A 16,978-nucleotide genomic window follows, 5' to 3' on the forward strand; every position below is an offset into this window, starting at 1 on the left:
TGGTAGGAGAGCAGCACAACAATTGCGACATCGTCCTGCATCTTCGCAACAACAGCACAAAGCGGATTTTGGAGACTCACCGATCCTGTGACGCCCTCCAGTACCGGCGTTGCCGGGCGGGGGAAGGGAGACCCGTACATTCCCAACCCTTACATTCGCCCTCTCGACTCAAGCTCACTCGGACAAAAGCCTCGCACAAATTACACCGTGAAGGCCCAATGGCCATGTCTATGCCACAAATCAAGTACGTGAGCGAGTCGGGCGCACTGACTTGAAAATATATAGGACGCTCATACTCCGTGAAAGGTGAAGCCGCCGTGTCGCCATCTTGGTTAGCACGACTCGACCAACTCGCTTCGCGGATCTTGTTTGTTTTGAACGTGTCCCAGATTTCAAAAGCCAGACAACTGTTAAAATGCCATTTTGTGCGGCAATAAACTGCTTCAATCGGTTCAGGAAGGGTTGTGGAAAGACGTTTCACAGCTGTTTCAAAGACGTTTAATTCATATCGCACAAAATCGACAAAAATCGACACAAAACACGATCGCATAAAAGGTGAAAAACCCAATCGCTTTTCGCTCTGAATTACGTGCAAACGTGTGACGGAAATCACCATCGCCCAGCATCGAGTGCCAACCAAGATGGCGCCCGGTAGCTGCATCTCCACCTATGTGGTGTGAATGGCAATGGTCATTCTATATATTTTCAGTTCAGTGGTCTGGCGGCGGGGATGGAACATCACGTGATCGCTCTGAGCGAATCAGCGAGCTGCTCTGGCACCGGCTGAGATTCCGTGTATAATGTTCCTCGCTGAAATGTGCTGAGGTAAATATGAATAAAAAATATGGATCTCGTCAAATATTTTGAGGTAGGCCATGTTCGTCCCAGGCTCAATGGCCATGTCTATGCCAAATATCAAGCACGTGAGCCTCTCCGTTTAGGAGTCTATCGATAACATTACACACACACACACACACAAACTGTTTTATATATATAGATATATATTAATTATATATATATATATTAATTATATATATATATATATTAATTATATATATATATTAATTATATATATATATATATTAATTATATATATATATATATATATATATATTAATTATTTATATATATATATATATATATATTAATTATATATATATATATATATATTAATTATATATACTAGGGCATGCCCGTACTATATATATATCTAAAATTATATCCCCCCCCTCTATTTACATGAAATGGTTTGGTCCAAAGCGAACGGCTTGCGAGTACGGTGACAATCCCCCCCCTCTATTTACATGAAATGGTTTGGTCCAAAGCGAACGGCTTGCGAGTACGGTGTTTTTTATCGGACCCGTGGAATTATAGATAGTAGTTTTAATTAGTTTTAAAACATAGTTTAACGCCAACATAGTTTGCCAACGTGAAATAAATGAATACGCTCTCAAATGTGCCGTCCGAGGCAGAGTCTGTTCGCCACGTTCGGCACACGTGATAACTCGCTGCTCTCTGATTGGTTGAATCGTTTTTTGGACATAGCTCGGTAACTACTTGTCCGATTAATATGAAACCTTGAAAAGGCACATCCTCGGGTCCCCAGCAATATACCTGGCAAGTTTAAAGTATATCGGACCCGTGGTTGTCGAGAAACAGCGGTCACAAACAAACATACAAACATACAAACATACACACACACAGAGATTAGTGGAATTATAGATAGATATTAATTATATATATATATATATATATATTAATTATATATATATATTAATTATATATATATATATATATATATATATATATATATATATATATATATATATATATATATATATACACATCTATCTATAATTCCAGTAATCTCTGTGTGTGTGTCTGTATGCGACCGCTGTTTCTCGACAACCACGGGTCCGATATACTTGAAACTTGCCAGGTATATTGCTGGGGACCCGAGGATGTGCCTTTTCAAGGTTTCATATTAATCGGAGAAGTAGTTACCGAGCTATGTCCAAAAAACGATTCAACCAATCAGAGAGCAGCGAGCTATCACGTGTGCCGAACGTGGCGAACAGACTCTGCCTCGGACGGCACATTTGAGAGCGTATTCATTTATTTCACGTTGGCAAACTATGTTGGCGTTAAACTATGTTTTAAAACTAATTAAAACTAATTTGCGATTCTTTCGCTTTCCTGCGCGTTTGTGCACGCTATGGCGATTTCTTTACCAAACTCCGCAAGCCGTTCGCTTTGGACCAAACCATTTCATGTAAATAGAGGGGGGGGATTGTCACCGTACTCGCAAGCCGTTCGCTTTGGACCAAACCATTTCATGTAAATAGAAGGGGGGGATTGTCACCGTACTCGCAAGCCGTTCGCTTTGGACCAAACCATGTCATGTAAATAGAGGGGGGGGATATAATTTTAGATATATATATAGTACGGGCATGCCCTAGTATACACAAAGAATTAAGTTAAGCACCCCCCCCCGTTTTTGTACAACCTCGCACATTACAAGTTTGTTGTCGTCAAAACAGTGTAATATACCCATGATATTGCTATATTTTCTGGAGAAGTGATATTATGGTCACATAAAAACATAACAATCATGCCGTTTTCAATATTTTATTCTGAATAATTTAAGGTGAAATTTTTTGGGAATTTTAGGCATATTTTCACCTCAATTTAAGTATGGAGCTATAGGTCCATCACGGACAGTGTGGATGACGTTTATGTTTTCTAACGTACAGTCATTGTTCTGAGAAGACCTCTAGCGATCTTTGCGTCAATAACGTGTGTAGGACCCACGTGATCGGATCACTGACTCAACCCTACGTCTCATAGACCCTGTAAGCCGTCGTATGCGTTGCTGTGGCAGGTTGTTCCATTCCCGATGTAATGCACGTTCCAATTCATCCAGATTGGCTATTGGAGGGACCATCTTCGCAATTTGTCGTCCCAACATGTCCCAAACGTGCTCGAGGGGGTTCAGGTCAGGACTGTACGCAGGCCAGGGGATGGTCGGGAATGGAACAACCTGCCACAGCAACGCATACGACGGCTTACAGGGTCTATGAGACGTAGGGTTGAGTCAGTGATCCGATCACGTGGGTCCTACACACGTTATTGACGCAAAGATCGCTAGAGGTCTTCTCAGAACAATGACTGTACGTTAGAAAACATAAACGTCATCCACACTGTCCGTGATGGACCTATAGCTCCATACTTAAATTGAGGTGAAAATATGCCTAAAATTCCCAAAAAATTTCACCTTAAATTATTCAGAATAAAATATTGAAAACGGCATGATTGTTATGTTTTTATGTGACCATAATATCACTTCTCCAGAAAATATAGCAATATCATGGGTATATTACACTGTTTTGACGACAACAAACTTGTAATGTGCGAGGTTGTAAAAAAACGGGGGGGGTGCTTAACTTAATTCTTTGTGTATATATATAAATTCTGCATGGAGGAGTGGGCCAAAATTTCTCCCAGTCGATGTCAGAGACTGGTAGACAGTTATAAGAAACGCCTACTTGAGGTTGTTTCTGCCAAAGGGGGCAATACCACCTATTAGAGCCAAGGGTGTACTTACTTTTTCCAAATGCGAAATTTGCATTTATGTTTATTTAAATTATACAATGGACTACAAAATGTAAATGTTTCATGATATTTGTTATATTATATCACCTTTATCTATCAATATTGTTGAAATGAAGATCGAATAGCTGTATGTTGAAATATGTTGAAAAAGTCAAAACTTTACATGGGGTGTCCTTACTTTTCCACGTGACTGTATATAGATTATAGACGTATGCTAAATGCTGTTTTCATTGAAATCCTTTTACGTTTGTTTGAGTCAATAATGTAATTGTTCAGTTTTAGGTGGACACTTGAATGAAAATAGAGGGAATTGGATGTTTCCATAAGCCAAAAGGGAGTGAATCGGATGCTTTAATGCTTGAAGGAATGGGAAGGATGAGGGGAAGATGATTATGGTTACAGGTTGGAGTTAGGGGGTGCTGATAGAGTGAGAATTATCAAGTTAAGTTTATGAGACAAAATGAGTTTTTGGTTATTGCACCTCCACAGACATGGAATAAATCGGTTCATGTCTTGCCGGGGTATTGCATTGTGCGTGAAGTACTTTTGGGACCGGGGACATCGCAAGATCACGGTGTTTGTGCCACAACACAGATCCCATCGCACTTCGATCATTAAGGGTGAGGCACTAACAAATATTCTTTCCTTTAATGATGCAATTAAATACCCACATATTTTAGGTCACATCATGTGTTATGTTATTCCTAAGATTATTGTTATGATTTTAAGACCCTCCCATCCAAACGATGGAATGTCAAGCAGTGAATGAAATAAAGGGTCAAATAAAAAAATCTATATTTATTCATTGTCGTGTCAACAAATTATGAGCAAATATTACAAGAAAAAAATAATAAAGGGATTTATAAACTTTATTATTTTATAAAAATGTGATTCATAAATTTGATGACGAACCATCCGTTGATGTTGAGAATATGGGGAATACAACACAACAACAACATGCATTTTAAGGCCATTTTCCCTGCTAGAGCGGGGGTTAGCCTTGCGGTCCCCATGACAATCTTCTCCATCTTGCCCTATTTTCTGCATCTCTCCTTGTTAACCCCCTTGCTCGCATTTCTTCTTCCACCATCTTTAGCCAAGTCTTTCTCGGTCTTCCCCATCCTCGACTTCCTTCTACATTCATTTCCATCACTCTTCTCAACCAGTCACTTTCATCCTTCCTCAACACATGACCAAACCTTCTCAACCTGTTGCTCTTCACAACATCAATCACAGGCTCTATTCCCATCATTTTTCGCAATTCATCATTTGTCTTCCTCTCTCTCAACGATACTCCGCACATCCATCGAACCATTCGCATTTCCACCCTTTCCAGCCTTCGTTGCTGCTCTACATTCATGACCCATGTCTCGCTCCCATAAATCATAACACTTCTCACACATGCAGCATACACCTTTCCCTTCAGCTTCAACGACACTCCCCTCCTCATCAGCACGCCACTCAGTTCCCGAAACTTCTTCCAAGCACATCTCACTCTAGCAACCGTTGCCGAGTCTGATCCACCTTCTCCATTCAGCATGTCTCCGAGGAAATATCAGATATGAATGGGGAGAATATGGGGAATATCACAGGCAATTGTGGACTGGGATATTGTAGCAACCACAGGATTTAAAAGTCTCAAGTTATTTGCTTCTTGTGGATACATTTCTGTGTAAAAGGATGTAAAGAAGAAAAAAAAACATGATGATCCGAACTGGTAATTTGAATTTTTAAACTTGATCAGTTTTATTTTCTAAGCAAACAAGGAAAGTAATGAGTTTTTCACAATATTCCAACCACAGAGAGTCATTTTTTGGAGCAGCTGGAAGAATTAGGTATTGTCTCCTACACTCCATCCCGAATGGTGGAAGGACGTCGCATCTCTGCCCATGATGATCGGTAACTTTCATCCGCAAATTTGAGTCCAACAGCCATTAAATTGTTTATCTTGATTGTGCTTTGCATTTTTGAAAAACCTTCCAACTACAACATCTCGTTATCCATATCATGCATGTATATTTAAACATTGCATTGAGTCCTCCTTGCTTTTGTCACGGAAGTAGTAATTTCCTTATAGCATCAAATTAATATACCTGGTGTTTGCTTAATGGTTAAGGTGGCTGGCTTAAGATCTTGGGGTTTTAAGTTTGAGCTTCTGTCGTGCCGTTGAAATAACACCAGGTGAGTTGACACAGCTCGTCATCCTTCCAAGGTTTGCAAAATGAGTACCAGCTTAGTGGTAACGAAATAAAGTATTAGTAGGTGTGCTGGCACAAGGGTTAAGAAAACCCTTGAATCCACGTTGGTGTCTGTCCGTCCGTCCTGCCCAAAATGTGTTGGCACTCGTATCTCAAAGGCTATACATTGAAACTAGATGGAACTCGGAATATGCTTTGGCCAATATGTCTAATTACTGGCTTTCAAAACAGATTCCACCTAAGTGCCACAGTTTTTGCTTGGCTCAGAGGGGCAAACCCCAAAAAGTTGGACATTGAAAAGTTTTGACTCCGGTAGTAATCAATATACAATGGAGTTACGTGCCGAGAGAATGAAAAAGGCACAAAAAGAATGGTGGCAAAAAAATTATGTATCCAGAATTGGATTGATACCTTTTTCATGACGAGTAATGGGCAAGATGCTTTACACTTTACTTTATCGGTTTGGGACCCCCATACAGAACGTGAGAATTGGTTGGTTTTTAATTATTGTGATTTGATTGATGCAAGTGATGTCTCCATGTATTTTTTTTTTCTATTTTTCTCCAATGAACTTTTCTAGAGGATTACTTGGTTCCTCCTAAGAACACAAGGGTAGTCCAGCATGCACATGAGATTTTTTTCAATGTCTCTTCTTTTCTATCATCTGGCATTTTCTACAAGCTATGGAATGTCCGTCGCTTCTTTTCTATAGTTTGTCACATACCATATAAAAGAGCCTTTTATATGCACCTGCCATTTTTCCCACGACTACCTTAAAAAACCTCTAATTCTCTAATTCATGTTTCCTTACTTTTCAGGTTCATGTTGCACTTGGCCGCCCGCGTGGATGGTGTGATTGTAACCAATGATAATTTCCGGGAGTTTGTGGACCAGTCCCCTTCCTGGTGTCACATAATCTCCAACAGGCATGTTGCACCTACATCTCTCCAAACCACATTATGTGAAACATCATTCATCTTCCACATCAACTGTACAGTTTGGTGTCATGCTTACTTGGGGCAAATTATTTTTACTTCCTTCTCTCCCTCTTGCTTTCCATTCACTTTACTTATTATCTTTACCACAGGCATGGATACAGGAAATGAAAGGTGGGCAGGGCAGGGGCTACCTTCCGCTATATCTACCTTCCGATACTTCTTTTTTTTTTTACAGGCTCTAAGGCTTGTGCTACACAAATCATGCACACATGCAGACAGATAAATGAGACAACACCAGACTTTACTTTCACACAAACACAGCCGCTGGGATTGATGGAAGTGATGTCGCTTCACAGAATAACACCAATTTCCAGACAAATATGCTATCTATTTCCCATATCACATTTATTTGTAGTAAAGAACATGCACTTCCAATCCTTAAAAGACAAATATTATGAGGAATGCAAAAGTTTGGCCCAGACATAAAACAAAAACATCATTTTAAAATCTAATTTTATTGCTAATTCTTCATACATGTTAATAAAGTGTGGCGTGAGGGGTAAGCATTGAGAGGGTGAGGTGAGCAGGGATGCAGAAAGGGGGGTCATGATGCTTTAAGTGGTGAGGTGGATACTTTTCCTGATTCCATAATCCTAACTTTGACAGACAGAGAAAAAGATCATGTGATGGGAGATTACAATGGTTGTAAAATGCAAGGAGAAACACTGCTGTATGAGTGGGGGGAAGGGGTGAGATTTGTGGATGAGGTCCACAGCAGACAAAAACGTTAGAAAAATAACCCTTTTGAAGAAAAAGAGATTACCTATCTTGTGGTGGAGAAGAACATGTGTCGCATTTGTGAAGGATACAAGGGTTGAAATGCATTTTTTAATGATTTTTTTTTACAGCGTAGCCCATAAGGCAAAGCTGTCTAGAACAGTGTCCGTCCGTATGTATGTATGTCCCCTCAAACGTATACCAATCAGAGCTGAGGATCTGGTCACATGACAGGGTGATGTGATTACGTCTGATGTCATTATGGCGGTGCGGCGGCTGACTCTCCACACTCCGGCATTTTGATTCCAATTTCGTTCAGGCCGAACATATCGTCGAACCAGTCATATATCACAATTGCCATGCTCTACCTTTACATTTTTCATTCAGTGTGAAACACAAACACACCGATTGTTAAAATGACCATCAAATATCGAAAGCATAGGTGTTACGGATCTTCCAACGACACAGTACATGTAGGCCTTAGGCTTAATGCCTTCATACCTCACTTTCAGGTCACTTCAAACAAATTAGCCCAGGTTTATTAATACAGTAGTATCGTTTTCGTAATAATAATAATGTCGTATATATAAATCGGAACATTGCAATCCCTTTGTCGTGACGGCAAAGTTACTGGATTGAAGCGGTGTATGGTTCATTGATGACCCAATGAGAAACGGTGTACTAATTATCACGGTGGTACGGAATTTGCCTCAGTTTATTACAGTAACATCGTTTTCGTAATAACACTAATATTGTTAATAATAATAATAATAATATAGTAAATATAATCATAACACTGCAATCCCTTTGTCGTGACTGCAAAGTTACTGGATTGATGTGGTGTATGGTTGGTTCATTGTTGACTCAAAACATATGTATCTATATATACGTAGTGTGTTCAAAAAGTATCCGACCTTTATTTTTCGTGCGTAAAAAAAAAAGAAGCTAGGGAGGCGTTGATTGGTGCACGTATGCAGGCGATCCTAATGCGCACGCGTGAATTTTTTCCCACCTGCAGAAGCTGTCATTCGACGGCAGACCGCCGATGAGTGAGGACATGTAAGCGAGCACCGTCGGATTTTCGTTTTTGACAAAATGACGGAAAAACTTGAACAACGCTACTGCATCAAATTTTGTGTTTTTTGGCCTCGGGGATGTTGGATGCTTCCATTGTGATGACTGCAACTTGGTTTCTGGGTCGTACCCATAAACCCAGGACTCATCGCCAGTGATCACTGTGTTGAGGAAGCTGGGATCGCTGTTCACAGTCTCCAGCATGTCCTGTGCGATCTCCAAACGGAGTTGCTTCTGCTCAATCGTTAGCAGCTTTGGTACGAACTTCGCTGAGATTCTCCTGAAGCCCAAATCCTCCTTCATAATGGAATGAACGGTGTTGAATCTTGCGGATCGTTTCCACTTGGGAATCGCCAAGCTTTACACAAAATTTGATGCAGTAGCGTTGTTCAAGTTTTTCCGTCATTTTGTCAAAAACGAAAATCCGACGGCGCTCGCTTACATGTCCTCACTCATCGGCGGTCTGCCGTCGAATGACAGCTTCTGCAGGTGGGAAAAAATTCACGCGTGTGCATTAGGATCGCCTACATACATGCACCAATCAACGCCTCCCTAGCTTCTTTTTTTTTACGCACGAAAAATAAAGGTCGGATACTTTTTGAACACAGTAGTCTAGTGCGTATCAAAAAAAAGGTAATCCGAATTCAAGGGGTTAATATGCAAAGGTTATTTATTTTGACAATTTGCATGTGGTTTACTAATTAAGAGGAGATCCTCAGCTTTCCATTGATACCTTCCATGCATCATTGCTGTCACATGACCGAGTACATGTTCATTGAAAATGACAAGTTCAAATCGCATTTTTACAAGTTTGGCTAATCGATGCAAGCCAGGATAATTGGTGCAAAATGAACGTCAGATGTGAACTTTTCTCAGGAATGATTGGCCTTTATGCACCCACACCTTCAACATGTCCACCTCCCCTTTCAACACAAAGCTCACAGCGGCGGAGCATGCCCTGAACTGCTCATCTCACCATAGACGGGTCATTGCGCAAAGCATCCACTTCATGTCGAATACGGCCCTGCAATTCGTCAAGATCACGGGGAGGAGTTACGAACACCTTGTTCTTTAAATGTCCCCAAAGGAAATAATCACATGGTGTGAAGTCAGGTCATCTTGGCGGCCATTCCACTGCATGGTTGAGGGCGATGACTCGGTCTCCAAAGAGTTCCCTCAGTCGATCTCGGACAGCGATAAGACGATGTGCTGGGGTGCCGTCTTGGGCCCACCAGAGATATCTGAAGACACCACCAACCTGTCGCTCAAAGTTCTCCTCCAGCTGCGGTAAAACTTCATCATTGATCATCTGCAGATACCTGTTACCATTGCCATTCCTTTGAAAGAAAAATGGTCCGATCACCTGACCACTTCCACAAAGTCCCAACCAAACAGTCCACTTTTGTCGATTCATGTTGGTGTCAAAATTAAATTCCGGGGGTTGTCCTGTCGGTGCATATTCAAGAACATTAAGGGTATTGACCTTGCCGTCCATGGCGAAAGCAGCTTCATCGCCGATAACGAGATATCGCAGGAAATTGACATCTCCTTCGCAACATGCTATCAACCATCTGGCAAGCAGCAGCCTCCTGGCAAAATCCCCTGGCGTAAGTTGATGCCGGATGTGAATCTGATATAGATGTTGGTGGAGGTCCAGTCTTGTGATTAGGTTGAATGTTGCCGAAGGCAATCCCGTCCTATTTTGTCTTGCGCTGGTATCCCGAGGATGCTCCAAAACTTGCTGCCTCACTGCTGCAATGTTAATTTCCGATCGCCTAGTGCGCCTCCTACCAGAATTCTCCTTCTTGTGGTTGAGGCTCGTGCCATGCTCTTGGTATTTTCTAACATTCGCCCAGATGGTTTTGGCTGCTGGAGGCTCCCGTTCTGGGAATCGTTCCCTGAACGCATCACGAGCTCACTGCAAACTTCCAGTTTGGTGAAAGGTTGTAACCACGAAGGTCCGCTGTTCAGTCGTAAGTTGAACCATCTTTTCAATGACCCAGACTGTCTCTAAACCCATACACTGTAGGCCCATCTTAAACAAAGGATGACGCAACCGACAATTACAAGACCAGCTTAACAATTTTACATAATCAACTTGGCAGTCGACAAGTAATGCGTCCATTTCAAACTGTCTTGCACCGATTAGCCAAACTTGTAAAAATGCGATTTGAACTTGTCATTTTCAATGAACATGTACTCGGTCATGTGTGACAGCAATGATGCATGAAAGGCATCAATGGAAAGCTGAGGATCTCCTCATAATTCGTAAACCACATGTAAATTGTCAAACTAAATAACCTTTGCATATTAACCCCTTGAATTCGGATTACCTTTTTTTTGATACACACTGTAGAATAAACCAGTGTCTCAATATAGTCTCTTCACTCACATGGTGACAGACAGCTTAGAGACTTATGGTACTTCAAAATAATTTAATACTTACCTTATTTGCAAACTGGTATCTGCACCCAGGTCATACTATCCTCTTCAACTAAAGTATCAAACAAGCCCGGCTACGCCGCTGTTAGACTTTCAGTCTTGTTTTTGGAGTTTGACATTGGGCAATGCATTGAAAATGGAGTAATTGACTGCATGGAATCTTGACTTGAGCCAAAATGTGGGAAGGGAGATGCAGATTTTCGAAAAATGTGGAGAAGGTGGTTTCGTCGGTGTTTACAAAAGAAAAACTAGAGAGCTCAGAGAACACCTTATCCCCACGCGTCTTGAGACAGAAGGACTTGTGCAGGGTCTGCGAGTGGCAAATTTGATTTGTCAAGATGACGTAAAATGCCAAAATATTTTGTCCAAGTACTGCTAAAAGGAAGGGTTTTTGAATGTGCCAAAAAAGGTTATTCGTGTTCTCCGGTGATCAAGTATATAATTCAATTTAAATGAAATAAATATTTTAAGGGTTGTAGGAAAAATACACCACCTTAATTAACACGTTGCATTAATTATTCATACCTGTCGTTTGTGTCCTTTATGACATCCCAAAAAACAGTAAGTTTTCTGTTTGGAATACAACAACAACAACAGGCATTTTAAGGCCATTTTCCCTGCAAGAGCGGGGGTTAGCCTTGCGGTCCCCATGACAATGTTCTCCATTTTGCCCTATTTTCTGCATCTCCCCTTGTTAACCCCCTTGCCCGCATTTCTTCTTCGACCATCTTTAGCCAAGTCTTTCTCGGTCTTCCCCGTCCTCTACTTCCTTCTACATTCATTTCCATCACTCTTCTCAACCAGTCACTTTCATCCTTCCTCAACACATGACCAAACCATCTCAGACTGTTTCTCTTCACAGCATCCATCACAGGCTCTATTCCCATCATCTTTCGCAATTCATCATTTGTCTTCCTCTCTCTCAACGATACTCCACACATCCACCGAACCATTCGCATTTCCACCCTTTCCAGCCTTCGTTGCTGCTCTACGTTCATTACCCATGGCTCGCTCCCATAAATCATAACACTTCTCACACATGCAGCATACACCTTTCCCTTCAGCTTCAACGACACTCCCCTCCTCGTCGGCACGCCACTCAGTTCCCGAAACTTCTTCCATGCACATCTCACTCTAGCAACCGTTGCAGAGTCTGATCCACCTTCTCCATTCAGCATGTCTCCTAGGTAACAAAATGTTTTCACACCTTCCAGCTTCACGCCGTCTCCAAGATCCAACTCAACATTTCCTCCATCTGCAGCTCCCTCTGTGCACACCTTACACTTGAATGTAGCTGCCACACTGGTTAATGACCCTCTCAAACCACTACATTTTTGACGAACCCACTCAGTGCACATTGGACATTGAATGGAATTCACTCAGACACCCTTCCTGCACACAGCACACGGCCACTTCCCAGTTCTTTCCACCTCACCACATGCTTTACCACTTGCCATCACCTTCGTTTTTTCCAATATTCACCTTCAGGCCTTTTGTCTCCATACATTCCTTCCACTTGTTCATCTTCTCCTTCAGTCCATCCATACTTTCTGCAATCAACACTAGATCATCTGCATACAACAACTCCCACGGTAAACCCTCCTTTACGTTCTGAGCCAGCACCTCCATGACAGCTACAAATAGTAGTGGACTTAGTACCGACCCCTGATGCACTCCCACCTTCACCTCAAACTCACCACTGTTCCCGTCCTTCGTCCTTACAGCTGTGCGCACTCTTTTGTACATTGCCATCACTACTCTGATCAACCATTCCTCCACTCCTACCTTCCTCAATGCCCATGTCACTACTTCATGTGGAACCCTATCGAATGCTTTCTCCAAATCAACAAACCCAAGAAACAACTTCTTCCTCTTCTCCATATACTTCTCCTGCAACTGCCTCACAATAAAAAGCGCATCTGTCGTTCCTCTTCCTGGCATAAATCCAAACTGCATTTCGTCAATCTTCACTTTCTTTGGAATGCTTTTCAATTTTGTTTGAGTACAAGACAGAGTTTTAAAAAGAAAAAAGTATCTCATTCCTCTCCACGCATGTGCGATCCGGATGAGATTCCATACAATTTGCCATGTTCTGAACCAAGGTACTGCTAAACGAAACTAATATAACATTTCAATTGAGGATACGTTGTTCCTCAATGATAAACTGTCGTTTGTAGACAAAGTGAATCACTTGCTTAACCCTGCTTTTCTCTTTGTAGTGTAAAAATTGAGTGTGTGTTTTAGCCCAAGTCCCAGTGATGGATCCATGCTTGTTTCTCTCCCCTATGTTTCATAACGTCATTGAAGCTTTTTATTTGTGCATTTCATAAAATGCCCTTCCTTTCATTGTGTACTTTGAGGTGGATACTATAGATCACTGGTATGAATCTATCAGTTCTTGAGTGAGCCAAGAATACAGACAAAAATGCAAGAAAACTGCAATGTAAATATAATCTTGCAGAATGTCAAACCTCACCACCTCGACACCCTTTACAAGACCCCGCCACCACCCCCGCAGCTCTCCCTTCTTACTTTCCATCTGTGATGTATCGAGACAGTTGATCAGCATTATTCTCCATACATTTCACTTCTAAGCTCATCTTCTTTTATTTTTCAGAATCCTGCAATTTACTTTTGCAGAGGATATTTTCATGGTTCCTGATGATCCTCTGGGGCCACATGGACCAAATGTGGATGCCTTTCTTTGTGCAAATATGTAAGGACCTTTTCCTAACTTCTCTTGTACTGTATATGCTTTCCAGTCATCGCATCGTATGCATATTGGGTGTATTAACAATTACGCGTTTGACATGCATGAAGCATCATTTCTGGGGACGTGACAATACTGCTGATTCATTATCTCCTGTAGTTTAGGCAAGTAATTTTTCATTTTTTCAGGGTGTTGGGAATAACCTGCCTACTCTTTTGTCAAAAACCTATCGTGTATTCTTTTGAATTCCCACCAACTAATGCTCGTGGACAGGTACCCAGCTTTCCAACTTTGAGATGGTGCACTTTGTGATGCAACATCCCACCTGCGAAGCACCAATCTGAATTTATAGTTTGGTCAATAATTAATCAAACCCAGACGAGATAACTCAGAAGTAAGTGTGCTGTTTTGGCCCAGTCTATCCCACACACTGAAAGTTGATTTAATAATTATATGGTTTTAATGTGAGCCCTGGTGTTGGGCTAGCGGCTAGGGTGCCAGCTTACGATCCTAGGATCCTGGGTTCGAATCCCGGTCGATCGCTGAATTAATGCCAGGGGGGTTGACTCAGCCTGTCATCCTTCCGAGGTCGGCTAATTGAGTACCAGTTCACTGGTAATTCCCTGTTTGTCGTTAAAGGCGGCAAAAAGGGTTGGTGTCAGGAAGGGCATCCGGCCGTAAAACATTGCTTCAAAAAGGGGACCAAGAAACAACAACAACCACGGTTCCCGAAAAAGGCCAACCCCTGCTTTGCGGGGAAAAATGGCCTCTAAAGGTGGTGGTTATTTGGTTATTTATTTTATAGGTGGTTATTTATTTTATATTTATAATGTGAATATCTAGCTCTTATCCATGCCATTTAAAACACTTTTTGCTCCTCTTTCTTTGATGTACCATGTAAAATGTATATTTATCTGTTTTTTATTACTTAATTATTTTTATTCACCTTCACTGGTTTATTTATTTAATATCTATCCTTTTGGATAGTGATGCCCTTGTTATATTATTTTTTTATACAAAATCGAGACTCATGAAAGAGTAATGTGACATCGGATAAAAGGATACTTTCTGTCAATGCAGAAATTAGACAATAATTGGATACAAATAAGCAAGGGAATGAAAGAACAAGAAAATAGGAGAGACGGAAACGTTAGCGTGTAAGTAAAAGGGTTGAGTGATATTTGCAAGGTTAATGAGGGTATAAAGGATTGTGGGTAGGGATGGTTATGGGTGACCTGAGATGGTCATGCACCGCTTGATTGTAGGCCTGAAGGGAAAATGGGGTTGGTGCGCCTCGGAATGCGATTGATCGGCCTTAAATGGGATTGGTAGGCCTTAAATGGGATTGGTAGGCCTTAAATGGGATTGGTAGGCCTTAAATGGGATTGGTAGGCCTTAAATGGGATTGGTAGGCCTTAAATGAGATTGATTGGGCTCGGAATGGGATTGATCAGCCTCTGAATGGGATTGATCAGCCTCTGAATGGGATTGATCAGCCTCTGAATGGGATTGATCAGCCTCTGAATGGGATTGATCAGCCTCTGAATGGGATTGATCAGCCTCTGAATGGGATTGATCAGCCTCTGAATGGGATTGATCAGCCTCTGAATGGGATTGATCAGCCTCTGAATGGGATTGATCAGCCTCAGCAAGACAGGTCCACAAGTGGGAGCAATGAGGAACACAGGAGTGGAGGTGAGAGGTCGTCCTGGACTTTGGGAGTTAACCAAGCCTGGGTTAGTGGAAATATATGTGCATTCTGAAGGAACTGGATAGGGTTGGACGGCTGAAAGAGCAGAGGGAACTAGTAAAGGAGAAGGGGTGGGGGTGGAAGGAAAGAGGCCACCAAATTGCCTATGTAAGATAAACAAGCCTTGAGTTTGGCCTCATTGCAAGAGATGCTGATAATTTTGAGCTTTATATTCCCCAAATTCCAGGAGAGACTGAAGTCATGCTTGAGTGCCAGCCAAATGATACAACAGCTAACACAGTACTGACTGGAAGATTATGATGCATGTCAAATTACCAAACTCAAGCCAGTGCTACCACCTGTCGAGAAAAAAAAAAATGAACATCAGTCCTGGAACTTTGTCAGACCTCGTATAGTAATATCAAGATGGCTACAGCAGTTTAGTGAGGCCATAGCATGGGGCTGTTGAATATTGTTGGCACTTCATTCCCCTATCCATCTTCCTTCACTCCGCAAATGTAACTGAGATTTAAATTACGATTTACAAACGTTACTTTTTTTGATCACCCAAGAAGAACCCCATATCAATTTATTGATGGGCCCTTAATTGATTAGGTTATTTTAATGCATGTAAAGGAATCTCCATCAATTGGTTTGTACTTTAAAATGTGACTTCATATTTACAGACGTCCACATTCACACAACCAAAACGCTGGCATGCAGCCACAGCTCTCCACCGGTCCAATCAGCAGCGGTCCCATCAGTACTGGTCTCATCGGCACCCCTGCGTCTCACCTCAATGTTCAGAGAACAGTAGCAGCGAGGGATCCAATTGGCAGTGGAAAAGGTGAGCTGCGTGAGGCTCTGCTGAATATATTTCCTACAAAAGAAGATGATATCAACAGAGTGCTGAATCTTCACCCGAACGAAAAAGATCTCAATTTACTTTCTTCCTTGCTCCTGGATGAGTAAAAAGTTCAACGTTTCTTTTTGGGACAATGTTTATATGGATATTTTGCTTTAAGGGCTTTTACATTTTCATATTCATATGGAGAACTTTCAAACTCCAGATGGCACAAGTTGTGATTTGCCTCATGATGTTACATGTCTGTTCTCTTTGCCCAAAAAATATCCCGATTGTACAATAATGCCTGGGATCCCCAGTTTAAATTCCATGATATTGTGTTGATTTTTTTTTAAATATGCAGTTATCAAAGCACATGGAAGAGCTATATAAGAGGCCACAAAGTGTAAATACCCAGTGGGTTGGCCTCTTTGTTTTCACATTTGAACCACTGATTGAATGCCAGATGTTTGTCCAGTTTTATTCATTACGTTTTTATGGAACTTACCCTTTACAAGGCCAAAGACACATGGTAGAGGCAGCAGAATAAATTTGGGAACTGTTCCTCTTGAATTGTAGAATGTTATATGATGGGAGGAAAGCAGGATGCTGGCAAGGAGTTCCAAAGTAGAGCAGCATGAGAGTGCAGCTGGAGCTGCATGAAATGATGTTTGCTCTTGGGACAGCTACATT

General features: G+C 41.5%; 1 protein-coding gene across 2 annotated transcripts in view; it reads left to right on the top strand.

The window, feature by feature from the left end:
- Positions 1-16,849, top strand: part of LOC137428903 (NEDD4-binding protein 1) — a 79,555-nt gene extending 62,706 nt beyond the window's left edge. Inside the window, exons 4-8 of one of the 2 annotated variants that reach the window (XM_068118764.2) lie at positions 4,102-4,232; positions 5,415-5,511; positions 6,629-6,736; positions 13,659-13,757; positions 16,128-16,849. In XM_068118764.2, coding sequence (XP_067974865.2) covers positions 4,102-4,232; positions 5,415-5,511; positions 6,629-6,736; positions 13,659-13,757; positions 16,128-16,413 — 721 coding nt within the window. In that variant the 3' untranslated portion in view covers positions 16,414-16,849. The remainder of the gene's footprint in view (positions 1-4,101; positions 4,233-5,414; positions 5,512-6,628; positions 6,737-13,658; positions 13,758-16,127) is intronic. The other variant, XM_068118765.2, reaches the window with a different exon arrangement.
- The last annotated feature ends 129 nt before the right edge of the window (positions 16,850-16,978 follow it).

The sequence above is a fragment of the Myxine glutinosa genome, chromosome 6 (genome assembly GCF_964187855.1).
Source record: "Myxine glutinosa chromosome 6, kmMyxGlut1.1, whole genome shotgun sequence".
Lineage (NCBI taxonomy): Eukaryota > Metazoa > Chordata > Myxini > Myxiniformes > Myxinidae > Myxine > Myxine glutinosa.